Genomic DNA, 19189 nt, shown 5'->3' with positions numbered 1-19189 from the left:
GGCGCCGAGGGATTACTACCAAGTACCAGCTGATGATGTAACTAGAAAATGACCTTGAATAAAAGGGTCAACTGGGACCAGCAGAATATCTCTATCTACATATAATACCAGGAGTTCAAAATGCTTTTTGACCTGAATGAAAGGGGGAAATGGAAAGGACAAATAAGTTTATGTGGTTATGAGTCTTCCAAAAGAGCCAGGAGGTTGTCAGAGGGGTTGCCCTTATGCACACCTGAGCAGAGTCCCAGAGACAGATGAAGTAGATACAACCCCAGATTTTGGTTCTTCTGAGGGCTAGAGACCCACAGGTTCTATGGTCATGGCAGATGGAGTTCAGTGCCATGTCAGTTGGCCCTACTTTGGAGTTTGTGTTTCTGTGTGGTGGAGCTAGACTTAGGTATAATCTTTGTCCACAAGTCTCTCCTGTTACTTTTATCGGAACTGTAGTTGGTGGCTGGGGTTTAATGTATACCCAGGGGACTTGAATCTCTGGACTGACCATGTGATAGCCAAGCCCTGAGCCTCAACAGACTAGCAACTCCTATACTCTGGTTTATTGGACTTACCCCACTCAGCTAACATGGAGGTGAAGAAGGTCAGCCCCCACACCAGGGAGCCAAGAGTGCCTACAACTGAAAGCAGGAGAATTGCATCCAGCATCCATGTGGAATTTAAGCCCCCTCTTATATATAGATGTGGAGTGGACACCACCATTCCAAGGTCCACAGGATGGAGGAATAGAGTATGGATTAGAGTGGACTTACTGATATTCTGTTCATGAACTATTGTGATTAGTAATCGAAGAAAATGTGGCTTTGGTGTGGCGAAAGTAGCCATGGTGGCTGCTGGGGGTAGGGAGTGGGAGGAAGAGACGTGATGTGGGGGCATTTTCGGGACTTGGTGGACTGTGGGAGAGTGTGGGCTATAATGTGGACCATTGACCATGAGGTGCATTGGTGCTCAGAGATTATTCACAAGTGCAATGAATGTCTCATGATGATGGAGGAGATTGTTGTTATGTGGGGAGGGGTGGTGGAGGGTATATGGGGACCTCATATTTCTTGAATGTAACATTAAAAAAGAAATAAATACCAAAAAAAAAAAAAAGATTAATTCCCCATTTGCTACCTCCACCTTGGCACCTGAGAACCTGTATTTTAGTTTCTGAGTCTGTGAGATTGCTTTTTCTAATCATTTCTTACTGGTGAGATCATATAATCACTGAACTTTTGCGTCTGACTTCTTTGACTGATACATATGACAACTGAGATGAACCTTGAAGACTTCATATTGCACAATAATGCCTTTCTTGTATATGAATGCTCTTGGGTAACTTATCACTACTCCAGAAATCCAAAACAGATCTTGGTGATTGTTCCTTGGGCTAAACGTGAACTAAACAAAGCATGCTATTGGTCTTATTCTTAATTATTACCACTAAGAGGCCCTTCATGAGGGTTATCACATGCTGATAACAGCTGCCCATGTTTACATAGAGTTTACTGAGCTTTACATGTTCATTTTTGTTTCCAAGGTAATGGACATAAAGAGCTTTCATAACCTTTTCCCTTTCATAATGGTAGTAAAGTGAGCGAGGTGTGATAGAAGAAGAAAAAAGCTCAGAATTTAGAGTGAAATGAAACCTGGGTTTGCATCCACTATTCATAGGAGGACACACAGAACTTTACCTGACTTTGCCAGCGTATTGTCAAATAGAAAACAAACCTGGGCTTATTAAGGAGAGGCTTTATTCAAAAGTATTATTACAAAAGGATAAAGGGGCAATTGATAGGGGAACACTCTTACCCCAAATCAGCAAGTGTCTCGAGTTAGGCCAAAAAGTGTTGTCTTTTATAGGGAGGAAGGAACCAGGTGTGTAAAGTGGGATCAGAGAGTAGATTGGCAGTGTTTTATGTTGAAGTGGGCTCTTTTCTGGAAGCCCCTTTAGATAAAGGTCAGGCTTCTGAAGGAAGAAGAGAAGTTAAACCAGAGTTTGGTTAACATCATTCTGTTTCTGTTGATCAGAGGGGCAAGCAGTTCAGGTAAACATTTATGATACAAAGAATGGGAATGTGGGAGGGCTCTGTTTCGCCTTATCATGGGGAAACAAAGGGGCCTCCGTGAGTCCTTCCCAAGACAAATGCCAAAGTCCTTCTTCTCAGTAAGCCATTTGTGAAACAGAGAGTTTGAGGAGGGTGCAATCTTAAACTTCGCTCTTTTCCAGGAACACAGCGCTTGAGTAAAGTTATATATTGTTTGTACAAATCCATACAGTATGTTTCCATTATGTATCCCCTTACCCAAATATAAGTTGGCTAAAATTGGTGCTCTTTGGTCAGCACTGCCTTCTTCAGAGTCGTTGATCAAAACGTAATATGTCCGCCACAAACATTTTATTTCCACTCCTCCACCAGATCTTCCTTCATTTTCACATCTCATGTTGTCATAAAATTCTAAAGTTCCTTGACGAAATGTATCCAGAACATGTCGAATTCCTTCCAGTACCACTACCACCATCCTCACAGAACATGGAACTATCCTGCAAAATCATTTCTATCAGTGGCCAATTTGATTTCCACAAGACATCAGTCATATCACATAATAGCTTCTCCCTGCTTTTCAGTTAAATCCGTCATCCTTTCTGTGTCTTCTGAGTGTTTTCTGGGCCCTGGCCAGCTCTCTGAGCTCATTCTGACACTTTCCCCCTTGCTTTCTCTGGGTTAGGTCTGCTAGACGTCCTTCTGTTCCCCCTGCTCTCTACATGTATCCCACAATATGGTTTTGTCAACACAGACTTACTCCTGGGATGCTTTCTCTCCCTTGCCTTGAGGCTGGTTCCTTTTTAGCATTCACTTCAATTCTTACCTCCTCAGAGACTTTGATTCCCACTGCCAAAAGCCATTTTCTGTTATATTAATTTTACGACCTATGAGCTGTAATAGTCTGGATAATGGCCCTCCCAAAGATGTCCACATCCTAATCTCCAGAATTTGTGAAGATGTGACTTTACATGCCCAGAGGGACTTGCAGATGGGATTATGTTAAGGTTCTCGAGACTATCGGGATAGGCCCAATATAATCATAAGGGTTTCTATAAGCCAGAGAGAGGTGGTCAGCACCAGGGAAGGAGATGTGATGATGGAAACAAAAGTCGGAGAGGAGAGAAAATGCAACACTGATGACTTTGAAGCTGCAGGAAGGGGATATGAGCCAAAGAATGCGGGTGGCTGCAAGAAGCTGGCAAAAACAAAGGAAACGGATTTTCCCCTAGAGCCAACAGGGAACCCAGCTCCGATGACACATTTCAGATTTCTGACCCCCAGAAATGTAAAATAATAAATTTGCATTGCTTTCTAAGCCACCAAGTTGATGAGGTGATAAGTTGTTACAGCAGCAATAAAAAACTAATACACTCTAATATTTAATTTTTATTTGGTTATCATCTGTCTACCCAAGCTGGTGTGTGCAATTCCTCAGATCAGAAATCTTGTCCCTTCTGTTCACTGCTGTACCTTTACCCCAAAAGTTTTTTCATGTCTGTGTACTGTAAGCGCTCATGAAGACCTATTGAATGAACCAATTAATTCACTCCATTTGCCTATTGAACATTTTACGTCTGCTGAGTACTTTTTTCACCATGGACCCCAAGTCTGGTTTATTTGGGGGATTACAAGGTTAATAGTATTTTGTTCAGTCACAAGAATCATGGCTGGAATTTGGCTGGCCAAGCATGCCTTCTAAATGCTGCACATGTATGAAACATCTGACATCATTTTACTCTGCAGCATTGCTCTGTTGAAGCCTTTAAAGTTTTGCGAGATAAAAGTTAAGTGGAAAGTCTACATGCTTACAGTTGCTTAAAGTCTATTCTTTAAGGCCAGAGACTGTCTCTTTTTTAAATGAATATGCCCGTGTTTGCCCTGATATATGAGACATCTGATATTTGTGTACCTTGATTCCCAAAGTATAATTTTATTTCCTGCTTTTTACATTCCTCATTAAGGGCCTCGTGATCCCAGTGCAACTTTAGGACAGAATTATAAAAAATGACAAAGTGACACCATTTATAGCGAAAGACTGTGATCCAGTAAGAAATACAATGGGAGTTTGTTGTTGCTTACAAATCAAGATGCTCTCCTATTTAGTGAAAACAAAATCACAGAGATCTCACATCCAGTGATTTGCTTTTTTAATTTCCAAGAGACAGTCTGAGAGGTGGCCAAGGTTTCAGGTCTCGTAAGGGTAGACACCTACCCCAGAGGCTCCAAACCTGGCTTATAAAAGGCATCCGTAGTTGAAGAGAGGAGGCACTTGAGAAAAATGGCGCCTTCAGAGACAAAATGGCTAAGACGTCACAGAAGCACTATTCACAGAACAGTTACAGACAAAATATACAGGAATTGAGATGGTGGCAAAGCAGAGAGGCTGGTCAAAGCATTAACACAATAGGACATTGTTAGTGAATAGTATGCAGGGAACTGTGGCTTTATTTTCCCTCACTCAATTCTGGAAAAGATCTTCTATCTTCTGTTACAGTTATATTAAGGAATCCAGAAATTCCCCTGGGATTCTAGCTCTTTTATATGCCATCAAATTATCAAATTTACTTTGTTAAGTGTGGTGTGTTATGATGCCAGAGGTCTTGGATCCCTCTTGTTTCTTTCCCCACTTAACACAAGCAAGTTAAAACAATTTTTAAAATACTGTCTCAAGTTTACTAGAGAAAAATCAATGTTGGAAACCCTGGGAATCTTTGTGAGTCCAACACAGATTACTGGAGCTAGTGGATGGCTTTGGATTTTTATGGAATTCAGTGCTCCTTATTATGATCAGCTGTTCTGTTGTCTTATAGAAAATTAAGAATCAACCTGATTATTTCTTATCAGCCCTGCTTTAGTCTCTAGCAGAAAATATAAGAAAACACACCACTACATACTTGTTTTGCAGTAGAGGATAAGAGTGTGTACTGAAACAAAGCAGTGTATTTTGAATTAGGACGTTTTAAAAGGAATTACGACCATAACTTTTGATATTTTTGATAGAATGTTGTATGTATAATTATTTTTTCCTTATATGCATTTTATAGTGACCTGTAAATACATGTATTTCGTGTGTGTGTGTTATCAGTATGTCTAATACAAAAAGTATTACTCAGTATTTAAGTTTTAAAACATTCTTATCAAAAACACATAGAAGCTTACAAATGCAAATACTTTCGGTATGTTTTCAGTCTCTCTGTGGAAATCCATTCAGATAACTCAGTATTTTCCTCCACTTTTATCATATCCCCCATGTCGTTTTAGGTACCTGATAAATGTTGATTGATTAAGCATTTCCATAAATTTCTCTTTGTTTTTGCCTTGCCTTCCCCATTAGATTTTAAGCATGTAATAAACAATAAACAGGCTGAATAAATAAATGTGCATCACTTTCATGTAAAATTGTACAGAACTTCTATTTCATTCTTTAAAATACAGTGAAAGGGCACGTTAACTTTCTCTATCACTGGCATAATCTCAAAGTCAACATCTCACCAGATTGGTAGTCAAGTTTTTCCTTTAAACCCATTTCATACAGTTAGAGGAGTAATCCATTTTTCCCTTTTACCTCATTTCATATATTCTTTTTTTTTTCCCATATAACCCACTCCCCACCCCCCCACCACATCATTTTTGTAAATTGTTATTTTTTTGAAGATCTATACATCACATAAAGTGTTACATTAAAAATTATAAGAGGTTCCCGTATACCCCCCAACCTCCAGCCCACTACTCCAACCCCAGCAACCTCCTCCATCATTGTGGCACTCTCGTCACACTCGGTGAACACATTTTGGGGCATTGCTGCACTACATAGATAATATTTACACTCTCCCCCAGTACATTCAGTGGGTTATGGCAGGATATATAAAGTCAAGCATGTGACCCTGCAATATCATTTAGGACAACTCAAAATCCCAAAAATGCCCCCACATCACTTGTCTTCTTCCCTCAGCAACCACTGTGCCCATTTTCTCCACCTCGATGTTAAAATTTCTTCTATTACTCATCGCGATAGTTTTATAGTAGAAAATCAGTAAGTCCGCTCTAGTCCATATTTTATTCCTCCATCCTGTGGACCCTGGGATGGTGATCTCCTCTCCACCTCTCGATCAAGAGGGGGCTTAGATCCCACATGGATGATGGATACATTCCTCTGCTTGCAGTTGTCGATGCTCTTGATTCCCTGGTATGGTGGTTGACCTTCTTCACCTCCCTGTTAGCTGACCTGGGTAAGACTAACGAACCAGAGAGTAGGAGTCGCCATTCTGCTGAAGCTAACGGTCTTGCTAGCACATGGGCAGTCCAGAGATTCAAGTCTCGTGAGTATGGACCATCCCTAGCTCCAACCACAGGTTCAGTAAAAGTGACAGAAGAGGCATGTGTAGAGAAGTCACATCTGTGTCCAGCTCCATCACAATCAGGAGCACAAATTCCAAAGTAGGGCCCTCTGACCTGGCACAGAGCTCCAAATCCATCTGCCATGACTATCCCCTGTGGATCTCTGTAGCGTTCAGGAGAACCAGTACCTAGGGTTGTGTCTACTTTGGCTTTTTCTGGAGTCTAGCTGAGGTTGTGTGTAAGCACAACCCTTATATAGGATGACCTCCTGAATCTTTTTGGAAGACTCTCAGCCATATCAACTCATTTGTCTTTGCCATTTCCCCCTTTTTATTCAAGGTCAAAAAGCAGTTTTTGACACTTGATCCAACATGTCTTCTTAGGACATCTCTTGCCACCTGCCACATGTAAGCGAAGCCATGACGAGTCACACTGATTGTGATGTCAAGGAACTCAGTGTAGCAGGTATCATTCTTGAATACAGTGTGTATGCACCAAGCATAGTGTCCTATTTTGTGTCTTGTTCAATTCCGTTTCTTTCAGTCCATGCTACATTATAGGCCCTACTGGTTCCCCAATTTTATGTATGAGGAAAAGTATTGCTTTGCAATCCTAAATCACTGGCTTAAAGCTTTCCAGTAGATTCAAATCCAGCCATGCCTGCCTCGGTCTTTTTTATTTTTAATTTTTTTTAATTTTAAAGGAGCTTTAGATTACATAAATGTTACATTAAAAATATGGGGTTTCCCATATATCCCCCTCCCTCGCCCTCCCACATCAACACCATCCCTCATTAGTTAGTACATTTGTTCCCATCGATGAGTACATCGAAGCATTGCTACTCACACTATAGTTTACAGTCTGCCCCGCACAACCCCGGAGCCTATGACAGAATATACAGTGTATCTGTCACTGCAGTGTCCTGCAGGACAACGTCCATGTCCCAAACATGCCCCATGTTCCACCTCTTCTTCCCCCTCCCCTCAGAACCTCTGGTGTCCACTGCCTTTATATAATGATGAGTTCTTCCATTGTTGACTCTGTAATAGCACATCTCCCTATCTGGATCTTCGTGAATTACCATGAAGAGGTATGCTTTACGACAGACATTCATTTAAAGGCATCCACTGTGCTGAGAGAACTGAAGTGCTCAGGGGATTTTTGAAAAGGGCAGCCTCTTAGGGGTGGGTCCACCTCAAGACTTTGGACCAGGGAGATGAAGGGGCTGGCCCCCAGGGGGCGCTGTGGTCCACAATGAGCATGCAGCCTGGTGTTTAGGGCTGCAGGAAATATACACAGGGCAATTTAGTAAGGGGGTGCCCGGGTGTAGTGGACTGGTACTGCACATAAGAAGACAGGGATGAAAATGCAAGACATATTTGGGGTACAGTCACCGAGGAATGTGGTAGAGAGTCAGGAGCTAGAAATAGGGATGTGTGTGTCAGAGAGAGGAGGGATTGCTAAAGGAGATTTCAATGTGGAAAAATTTAATCATGTATTAAAAAGAAAGTGTGGAAATTCCCTATAACCACATATCTAGATCTAATCCTTATTAACTGATATCTTTACAAAAATGTGTGTGCACACATGCAAAAAAATGCATGCTGTTTGGTATATAATGTATGTGTGTGTGTATATGTATAAAAGTTATTTTACTCTGTTAGTGAAAATGGATGCATAATGTTCATCAACTCAGTCTTTTTTCTAGAGAGGTTGTAAATGCGGTGCCATGCCCATCTGTATAAACATGCCTTATCTTTTTCTACAAATGCATAATAAGCCATTGTGTGGAATCAGCCAGCCTAGTTCATTCAACAGCTCTCCTATTCGTGGACATAGAGACTGCTGATTTTCTGGAGGTTTTGTTTATGCTTTTTCCAAAATTATGAACACTGCAGATCAACATACCTTTGTGGCTAATTGTGTACGCTCAGATAACGACTTTTTATAAAATGCATTCCTCAAAATAGAATGTCCAGGTCAAAGTGTTTTTTCACATTTTCCTGGGTTTCATTAGTTCTTTTACTTTGGGGAATGCTAGATTTACATAGACGGTGTGGAAACTGAGTGAAACAACTAGAATGAGAAGCGGGAGTAGGGGGATCCTGGCGAATTAAAGAGCTTATCCTGGCCCTGGGGTGAAGACTCAGAGCATAGACTAGGTGTTACTAATTATCTCCACGTTCTGATGTGTATTGTGTCATGAGCACACTGTCAGCATTTTGTATCTTGTTTCCAGTATGTCATAGGTTTAATTTTGTGAATTAATATAATCCCAGCATAAACACTTGAAAGATACCGTACAGCCTTGTTCTGAATAAGTGCTTGAGGTTATAATATACTTTTTGCAAAGAACGCAAGGAATCACATTAATGTTTCAGTGAGCCCAGGTTTGGAAATGTCTGCTATAGGGAATCATGTGTCCTTCTTAATTCTCTTGCATTTAGCCTACTAACATTAGAAATAGACTTTGCCTCCATGCAATATCAGTATAGTAATTAGATGTAATAATTGGAAAGTACGTTTTTACTCATTTCACTTTCAAGTAAAATAAAAACTAGAAACACTGAATTTCAATCAGCTTAGTCAATCATGCATTTAGCAATTAATACTTAACTTCTCTTCCTTCCAAGCTCCCGAGTCTGGCTGGCTTTCAATAAATCATTTTTTCCTTCTCAAAAAACAAAAAAACCAAAAAAAACAAAACTTCTCTTCCTTCCATCCCATCCGTCAAAGTGTATGCCCTTTTGTTAAGTCATAAGTGGTCCCCTAACAAAATTTAAGTTTCACCTTATAATAAATGCTCCCATTTAGTGATTTCCTCTAAACATCAAAGAATGTAGATGTGCATTTATTTGCCTGATTTTTGTTTCTCACACCTCTGCCCTTACTCTTCTACATTTCTTTACAGTCTCATTCAGGTGAACTGAAATAAATTCCATATTGTCAGTGGAGATATATTTAGCTCTTTCCTTATTTTACTCCTTTCAATTAAAGAAGTATATGTATACCTATATGATTCTTTTAGAAAGGTAATTGGCACTCTACATTAGGGAGCTTAATTGTTATAGGTGAATACCAGTGCTAAAAACATAAAGTGTTTTACTTCCCTGTTCACTTATTCAGTTCAGCTTCTGGTTAGTAGTAACCAAAAAATTCCTTCTGTGATTGGCTTATGAATAATATCCTAAAATAAAATAGATTGTGGCTTTAAATTGTTACTAGAAATCAACGAAGGGACAGTCACACCTAATCCAGTTGGGTTGCTCACTGCTGACCTGAGGCATACAGGAGGACAAACACCCTGAAATTAGTAACCTAAATCCTATGGTGAGATACAAAGAATGAGAAACCTTTAGATTAGGATAACCACAAAAAATATGAAACTTGTCTATTCTAATAAGATCAAATTGAAATGTCCAGTTTTCCATCATTTTATATCATTCAGCATGCAGTGCGGAAAGTGGTTTGTTTTGGGTACATTTTCCATAAGTTGTATTTTAAAATAACCACACAATAACTGAGTATGGCCTTGGGCAAATATTTTTCCTTCATCCTAGAACTCTGAATGAAACTTGACTTCAATCCAGTAACCAGCATCCATTCATTAAAATGGACTCTTCAGTATCTTTCATTGATCACTTACTTGGCGGGGGGTGGAAGTTACTGATTTCGAAGATGGAATTAAAGGACAGTGACTCTCAAAAGCCAAATGTTGCATCAGCTGAAATGCCTAGAGTGTTTGAAGATGAAACTGGCCCCCCTCAAATGGAGCCATTTGTTTAAAATCCCTGGTTTTAGCCATTGGAGCGGCCTCTTCCGTATCTTTAAAGTTTTTTGGCCCATGGAAAATTGCCTTCTAGGGATGCCTCCATGGGCACATATCCGTGCTGGTGCCTGAGGTTCTCTTTCCAAATTTATTAGCTACCATCACTTTGCTTTTTAACAGTCGGCAGGAAAAATCTAGCGATTTAGGTCTGCAGAGTTCCTGAAAACCTTGAAACTTGGATGGTAAGGGGTTGGGGTTGAGACTCACACAACTGGGAATTTTCAAAAGCATACTACATTTCCAGGTAAGAATTTGCTTGACCAGGAGAAAGTACTTTTTTCCTTTGTCCTGATGCCTCCACTCCAAACTGAGGTCAGGATGGGAAGTGGGGTGGGACTCTCACTCTCTACCCACTTTTTTCACAGTTCACAAGAATTCAAGCCAAATTCAGACTAACGAAGTTGATGATGGATTTAGACCCAAATCCATGCTTGGGATTCAGATCGGTTTGTCACAAATTGTGTGCCCTAGGAAAGTAAGCCATTCCTTCCTTCAATCCACTTCGTTCTCGGTTTATAGCATTCAGTGATAGCAAGCCCATTTTAGATTTTAGGAAACACCAGGTATCCACGGTCAGAATATCAAAGGAGCATGCTCTTGGGTATAGAAAATAAAATTGCTTACATTTACTCTATACCTGGAACACGAACTATGCCTTGCTGACAGTTGAAAAAATGAAAACAAAGCAACGCAAAAAAACCCCGGATGTTGCAGTAAACCAAGTTTTCATGGTGGAAACTGGAAACATCCGCTTCAGAAACACATTCATCTGCTAAATGTAAGAGACGCTTGATTGCCAGTTTCCCTCATCCTTCTTGGCGGACCTTGGAAGAAACTCCAAATCGCAAAGTTCAAACCTTACAACAGGATGCTGTTAGAAGAGCTAAGATGCACGTAGGCATGGAATACTAATTAGCCTGAAGTTAGAGAGGTTGCAACAGTCATGTTTTTAGGGAGGGATTATCTCTGATTTAATAAAGCCTGGAGATTTATTGAAGTTTGCAAATCCTCACTCTTTTGGTAGAAACAAAATAAGCAAGTAGGTCACTCTGCAAGAGTTGAAAGAAGTGGGTGGAGAAAGGATGTGTTAAAGATGGGTCAATTCTGCCAGAAAAAATTACTGGAGCCTTTAGGAATTAATCCCCTCTTCCCTGAATGGGAGAGAGAGGATTGTCTTATGTTTTATACAGCACCAAAATTGCCATTATCAGGCAGTTTTACCCATGCACTGCACAAAAGGGACTTTTCTCCCAGGCAAAAGCATGATTCACTTCATGAAAGTCCGTGTAAAAGTTTGAAAGATGAATGCAGGAGCTATAGAACATTTGCTGGCATGAAGGCCTTCTGAATAATTGCTAATGAGAGAGGAGGGGCGCTTGGGGAGATCTGAACCTTCCCCCTAAACAGAGCTCATCTCACATTGGATGGCTCTATGGGATATGCGTTAAGCATGTGCTTATACCTTGCTGTTATAATGTATTTATTTGTAGGATAGGGGACTGTGAGTTCTGACACAAGCTGAGCGTTTTATTGTCAATTTAGGGGAAATAAAAAACATCGTGCTGTTTGCTTTGAGCCAGGCTTTTCATTTCTTGGCTTGGTGCATTTTCCATAGGCACTCAGGGACGCTTTCAGAGGACTTTGTTTCTCAACTGGCCTTTAGTTATCTGTTGTTAGATATTAGAAGCTGGCCCTCCGGAGCTTCTCCGAGTGCTGTCAAGGTGGGTTAGGGGTGGGGTTTGGCAAAATGGTTTGGATTCATGTTATTTAGGGCCCAGATCAGACTGTCAGCAGTTAAGCAGCACGTCAGATGACCACAAATAGTTAATGAGCATTTGTTGAAATGAGAAGATGACATGGCCCTTGACGCAAAGAAATGCTTCAGAAAGGGAGGATGTCCTAACAAGGGTATATTGGACAAAAAAATAAGAATGAGAAAGGGGCAAAGGGTTTTTCAGAGTTATGTCAGAAGGCTTATCCATTACAGATGTGGGCCAACATTGCCTTAACATCTGTACAATGAACTCAGTAAACATTGAAGTTGCTTTAAATGTTCAGAACTTTGAATCTTGAGTGGATGAGTGGATGCCTTCATGAAGATTGACTGCAGACATCAGAGAAAAAATAATTTGCCGGGGCAAGTTATATTTCAGGTGAAAAGAAGACAATGGGATGAATTTCTAAAACTGATCGCTTTGTTAAACTAAGTGCCAATATTGCCTTATTCGCAACTTCTAAAAAGGAATTAGGAATGTGACATCTTGAGTGAAATCTTGATCTTCAGTTTACAGAACTTTCCTTCCTTTAGGATAAAATGATGTTTTGGGGACACATGAGGGAATCTGAATATAGAATGGTTTTTGGGTAAAATGAAGGAATTGTAATCTCTACATGTTGGGAGGTATGATTTTTGCCATATAGAAAAAAGAGATGCCTGCTAAATATTTAAGAATGGAATCTGATGCTGTCTAATAACTTACTTTGGAACTTCAGCAATAAAAATGGATAAATTAAAACATTAGCAAGTATGTCCATGAGAAAACCTGAAATACAGTGCTTTTGTGTATGTGTAGACTCCATCCCACTTAGATGCTGCAGGGACAGTTACTGGACATTGTATGTCCTCCCATGGCCCACTGGGTGGAACGTGGGAGAGTGTGGGCTATGATGTGGACCATTGACCATAAGGTGCAGTGGTGCTCAGAGATGTATTCACCAAGTGCAATCAATGTCTCATGATGATTGACGAGATCGTTGCTACAGGGGGAGGAGTGGGATGAGGGGGTTGGGGGTATATGGGGACCTCATATTTTTTAATGTAATATTTTAAAAAATCAATAAAGACAAAAATAAATAAAATGAAAAAGAATAAAAAAATTAAAAAAAAAAACACCCTGTGCCCTCAGCAGTTTATTAGGAGGTTTTTGCATTTTGCCAAGTAACGTGACAATTTGTACAAGAATGATATTTTGAATGTAGTGAAATGTGTAAAGTGTTTGGTATTGTTCCATGCTATGGATATTCTAGATGAATTTTGCCTTATATGTTACCCATTTCACTACCACCAGATGAAACGTTTTACCGTAACGTCTAAAGCAGCCATCATCATGACAACCGATAGTTAAGCAGTAGAATCTTGTCGGCCATAAAATCATTTCTCCAACATTCCTTCTCATTTAGAGCAGGGGTGGGGGATGGCTGTTCCAGGAGGGGTGATCTCCATGTGCTTAAAGAGCTGTCAGCCAAAAATACCCTGTGTTCTTTCGTAGGATTTTTAAGTACTGGGGACCAGGCGGCAAAAGGTAACTACGGACTGTTGGATCAGATCCAAGCGTTACGGTGGATCGAGGAGAACGTCGGCTCGTTTGGTGGCGATCCCAAGAGAGTGACCATCTTCGGCTCGGGAGCAGGGGCCTCCTGTGTCAGCCTTTTGACCTTGTCCCACTATTCAGAAGGTAATCAAAGCATTCCCTGTTGCGCGGGAAGCCCCACAACCAAGAAAGGAGAGGGCACAGACTCGTGACAGTACACAGTGGCTTTGCCGTGAGTCCCTCATGAAGCATCAATAGAAATTCCCAAAATCCCATACATCCGTGTTCTAAATCCACATCCTTCCCATTTGAACATTTTTTTCCCTAATTTAAATGCATGATAATGATGACAGCTAGAGCCAAAGACCTCTGTAGGAACCCAAAACTTTATGTTTGCATCCTGACTTTAAATGACTGGATCGAATTTAGATTTTATTAATGTCGAATATAAACCTGGGAAGAACCCGTCTGAAAAAAAGTGAGTCTTACTGGAAAGAATAGACTACAGTTAATAGTATAAGTATAATAATGTTTTCATGAATTGTAACCAGTGTACCACACTAATGCAAGGTGTTAAAAATAGGGAGGTATATGGGCACTCTGTATTTATTTATGCATGGTTTTCCTGTAAACATACACCTTCTCTAATACAGCAAAAGTCGTCCAAAAGAAAAACACTGTTTGGAAAACAGGTGCAAATTTGTCGGTTTTGGGTAAGCATGCCTTTCAGTCATAAGGTTTTGAAAATCACCGCATTGATTCATGTTAATTCTTTATGATTCCCAGAAATGTAAAGAGCATGTCGCATTCATGTGGTAAGCTTTCCAGCTTTCCTCCTTTATTTTGAATTATAGAAGTTGTAGGTTTACAGAAAATTCATGCAGCAAGTACTGTTACTATATACCTCCCCATTCCCCCTCAGTTTTCCCTATTATTAATAATTTGCATTAGCGTGGTACCTTGGTTACTATTTATAAACATTCTTATAATAATTACACCAGTAACTAGCCTACCGTTTATGTTAGGGTTGTACATTGCCATGTTTTCTTTTTAAATTTTTGTTCTAGGAACATATACACAACCTAAAGTTGCCCTCTTCCACCAGTTTCAAATACAGAATTCAGCGCTGTCAATTACCATCACCCCCATCCATTGCCAAAACTTTTCTCCTCCCTTTCCCCCTCAAATTAAACTTTGCACAAGGGAGCCCTCCAGAAGCTAGAAGGACAAGGGGCTGTGAGCCTGTCCTGGCTGCAGCTACTGGAAGAGGCAGGTGTGTCCACAGCCTTTTGACCTTGTCCCACTATTCAGAAGGTAATCAAAGCATTCCTTGTTGCGTGGGCAGCCCCACAACCTTTTGACCTTTGTGCACTCCCACTGTGCACCCACAGGGGGGGGGCTCAAACCACCCCCCGTGAAAAGCCAGAGCACATGCAGTGGTGGTAGCTCAGCCCACGTGGGCACTGGGACGTGGCGTTCAGCACACCTTCAGCCTACAGTCGCACCCGAGGCCTGGCACAGAGAATTACTTGAGTGCGTAGTGAGGAGTCCTTAGGGTATTAGACCAGAGATTTAAAAGAGAACCCAACAGGGACAGGGTGTAACCTCTTCCGGCAGCCTAGTAATAATTTCTAGGCTCTGGCATCAAAGGCAGAAGAAAACAGCAGCATCTGCAAAGCAAACTGAGTCTTGGGTTACCTGCCCAGGTGCAAAGTAATATGTAGAACAATGGTCTAAATCACCAGAATGTGTTACGTTATGTCCCTGCGTACTCAGTTTAAAAATCGCACCATACGTATGCTGAATGTTTACATTGAAAGCCTTTGTAACTTCCGTAGAATTAGATTCTCTTTAAATTATATTGCAGTATCTTTCTCAAAATTATCTTCAGGATCTGTAACATGCTAAAGAAGAGAGGCACAAGTGAACCATCTAATAACCTTGAATTCCTTTCTTCACTGCCTGTAACGTTATGGACAAGTCGCTGAATCTTTGTGTGCTTCAGTTTCTTCACTAGAAAGATTTGTTTGACTATGATTAAGTCCTCCAAAATCTGAATTAGTTGATTCTTACTTTCTTAACAGCTATTAAGAGGTGAAGTTAAAGTTTTTATTGGAATTAAATATTTCTTTAAAAAAGGAAAACATCAGTAACCAATAGATCATTTTCTATAGGCTTCTGTAGCATTTAAAAAATATCTAGATTTTCATTTTTCTCAGTTGTTAAAATCGCAGCTGTGGATTTGTAAAATGTTCAAAATGAGCCTGCATAATCATTAAATACAAGCGAGTTAAAATAAATTTGGGGAAGAGTGCTACCGAAGTTATTTAAATCAACAGATTAGAAATGTTTATGCTCTGGGAAAGAGATTTTGGATTGCTTATTTTTTGCAAGCTGGCTTTTCAAAACAGCTCATCGGTATAATGGAGAATTCTAAAATTGCCCACACTGGTTTACCTTAGGAATTCCACTTCCAGAAGTCTAGTCTAATGAAATCAGTGTAAACTTGGAAAAAGTTGTTTCCAGGAAGATGTTCACCACAATATTATCATCATAGCAAAGAATGAAATGCTAAGAGAGAAAAATTCAAGGGCAGTTGTAGGGAACTTCAAGTTATAAGGGACCATACGTCATATAGTTGATATAGTTGTATGTAAGTTGTAGAACTATGGAGAATTTAAAGTTGTAAGGCCCTGGAAGACACGTTTACTCAAAGAATGGGTGGTTAGTTATAAGAATTGTGTTTAAGATGTACAGGCTATGGAATCTCAGTGAACAGATCTGCATGTGTAATGAGGACAGATATGTAAAATAGACCAGGAAACAAAAGCCAAGAAGGAATTAAAACCAAATGCTGTTTTACAGGATTGTAGGCGATTTTCTCTTTATCCTATGTGTCAAGTTTTATCCTATGGTTATAGTGTTCTCCTAACATAAAAATATGTATGTTCTCTATGTTACATATATATACAGTCCCTACCTACATTTATACAATCAGTTGAGAACAAATGTAACTTCTAGCAGCATTTTTCTGATTCTGATTGATGTAACTTATGTCTGAAGTAGATCCAACGTTGATATGTCAAATATAAACACTATTTCTCAACGAGTATTTTCTAAGCCTTAAGCTTCAGAAACCCATTCACCCAAGTTATTATGTATGCGATTATAAACACCAGGAGCTTGGCCCCCAAAGTGATTTTTGAAATGGCATAGACTTTGATGACGTATTGGACAAAACTAGATGATCTTAGAGTCTCAGCCTCGTGTGTCATCTTTGGGCAAAGTTCCAGTCTTTAAGATCCCATTTCCCGATTAAAATCCTGTCCTCCCCAACTTGTTTGCTTACATGACCTTAAAAAGCAAGAGGCCGTGAACTTCTGGATTCAGTGCTTAATTCTTCTGCCTACTCATGAGCCATCAGAGCCAGACTAAAGCTGGAATTCAAGAAAGGCAGGAAGAAAGAGGAGATAGAATGCTGAGAGTGTGTAGCCCAAATCTTTTGTCTCGCCATGGTTAAAAATTAAGGTATTAGACACCTGGGCATCCGTGCAGTAGATGAGCTAACTGGACTTTACTTCTAATAGTACCCATGATTTTTCACCTTACAGGGTATGTTTTTATTGTGGCAGAAGAAAATAGAGAAAACTCTGGGCTTTAAATTGATGTAATTTTTAAATTAATGAGACCTTTAAGAAATAATGGTTAGTTGAGTACTCAATTGGAGGATTTATGTAGGAGTAGCTACTTGATTTGATTTATTTTCATTGTTATGTTATAATATCTTCATTATATTGAAGATGGAAGTATAAAAACATGCATGAATTAGTACTCTGAAGTGGGTCATTTCTTCCCGTACAATGAAATGGTACCTGGGAGATGAAAGGGCCTTTGACATCTTACTGGTGAGAAGCATATTTCTATGGAATGGGGCCCATTCTTTCCTCTAAGAGTCTTTTGTTTTCTCATCTGTGGGCAGGGGGGAGCAAAATCTATACTAAATTCTGGCAAGATAAAAAGATTTCATGTTACTAACGCAGCAGGAAATGTGTAAATGTAGTTGCATTTTTTAAAACCCTATTTTTTTTTTTTTTTTTTGCATGCAGGAACATCCCATAAGAGTAACGTCCAACGGGGAAGGGCGGGGGGAGTTCCCAGTGAGCGAAATAGAGGCTGAAAGCTGAATGCTGCTGCATCCAGAAATTCACATGCCTGAGATACAATGCAGGCATTCTTTGCTAAGTAAAAGCTGCGTTTTTATCTTTCGGGTTTTCATTTGCATGTCCACAATTTGCACCTGCAGGTCTGTTCCAGAAAGCCATCATACAGAGCGGCACTGCCCTGTCCAGCTGGGCAGTGAACTACCAGCCTGCCAAGTACACTCGGATATTGGCAGATAAAGTGGGATGCAACATGCTCGATACCACAGACATGGTTGAATGCCTTCGGAATAAGAACTACAAAGAGCTCATTCAGCAGGCCATCACCCCAGCCACCTACCACATTGCCTTCGGGCCGGTGATCGACGGTGACGTCATCCCTGACGACCCCCAGATTCTCATGGAGCAGGGGGAGTTCCTCAACTACGACATCATGCTGGGCGTGAACCAAGGAGAGGGCCTGAAGTTCGTCGACGGCATCGTTGACAACGAAGACGGCGTGACCCCCAACGACTTTGACTTCTCGGTGTCCAACTTTGTGGACAACCTCTACGGCTACCCGGAAGGGAAGGACACCCTACGGGAGACCATCAAGTTCATGTACACCGACTGGGCAGATAAGGAAAACCCTGAGACTCGGCGGAAAACCTTGGTGGCGCTCTTCACCGACCATCAGTGGGTGGCGCCCGCCGTGGCCACCGCGGACCTCCACGCCCAGTACGGCTCCCCCACCTACTTCTACGCTTTCTATCACCACTGCCAAAGTGAGATGAAGCCCAGCTGGGCCGACTCCGCCCACGGCGATGAGGTGCCCTATGTTTTTGGCATCCCCATGATTGGTCCCACGGAGCTCTTCAGCTGCAACTTCTCCAAGAACGACGTTATGCTCAGTGCCGTGGTTATGACCTACTGGACCAACTTCGCCAAAACCGGGTAGGTTCTTCTCCATTCAGTCGTTTGGCTCCTCGCTATGAGTATTTTATCTAAGAAAGAAATCTAGTATTCTCTTTCACTGTGGGTACACACACACACATCCATATACAATCCCAGGAGTCGTTTCTTTCTATTGTAGAAGGAAAACTAGTTTTTCTTTATCCTTAAAGTGTTTTCTGTCAAAACGGAGATGTTACCAGAGTGGTGTAAAATTCAGCACACTGAAAATTCAGCAGAGCCATTTCCTACCTGCTGGCACAGGACTGGGAAGTACCTCAGTTGTTTGATTAAGAGGTGAACGCAGAGTTTCTAATATAAATAGGACCTCTCATTTGTTAAACAGAAGGGCTATCAAAACAGAGGTGCCACACAGGAAATTGTTCTTACCGCACAGACAGAGGAGCAAAATAAATCTCAAAACTATCATGGAGAAATAGAACGCTAGAAAGAAAAGCTTATTGGCTAAATGTAGTTGGAAATATGTCAGTGTTGTGGAGCAGAGCCTCTTTACCACTGAGAAAAAAGACTAAAACATCTTAAACAGCTACAGATATGATATCTTTCCATTTACCCTTG

The 19189-nt window shown here is 40.6% G+C and overlaps 1 protein-coding gene across 4 annotated transcripts in view; it reads left to right on the top strand.

Moving 5' to 3' along the window:
* The window catches only part of LOC101414134 (neuroligin-4, X-linked), a 354430-nt gene that overhangs the window by 324856 nt on the left and 10385 nt on the right, over positions 1-19189 (top strand). For all 4 annotated transcript variants that reach the window (XM_058292327.2, XM_058292325.2, XM_058292326.2 and 1 more), the window contains 2 exons: positions 13479-13664; positions 17824-18613. In XM_058292327.2, the coding sequence (XP_058148310.2) occupies positions 13479-13664; positions 17824-18613 (976 nt within the window). The remainder of the gene's footprint in view (positions 1-13478; positions 13665-17823; positions 18614-19189) is intronic.

Source organism: Dasypus novemcinctus, chromosome Y (genome assembly GCF_030445035.2).
Source record: "Dasypus novemcinctus isolate mDasNov1 chromosome Y, mDasNov1.1.hap2, whole genome shotgun sequence".
NCBI lineage: Eukaryota > Metazoa > Chordata > Mammalia > Cingulata > Dasypodidae > Dasypus > Dasypus novemcinctus.
The sequence above is the reverse complement of the archived record's forward strand: the minus strand, read 5'-3'. Positions and strand labels throughout refer to the sequence as shown.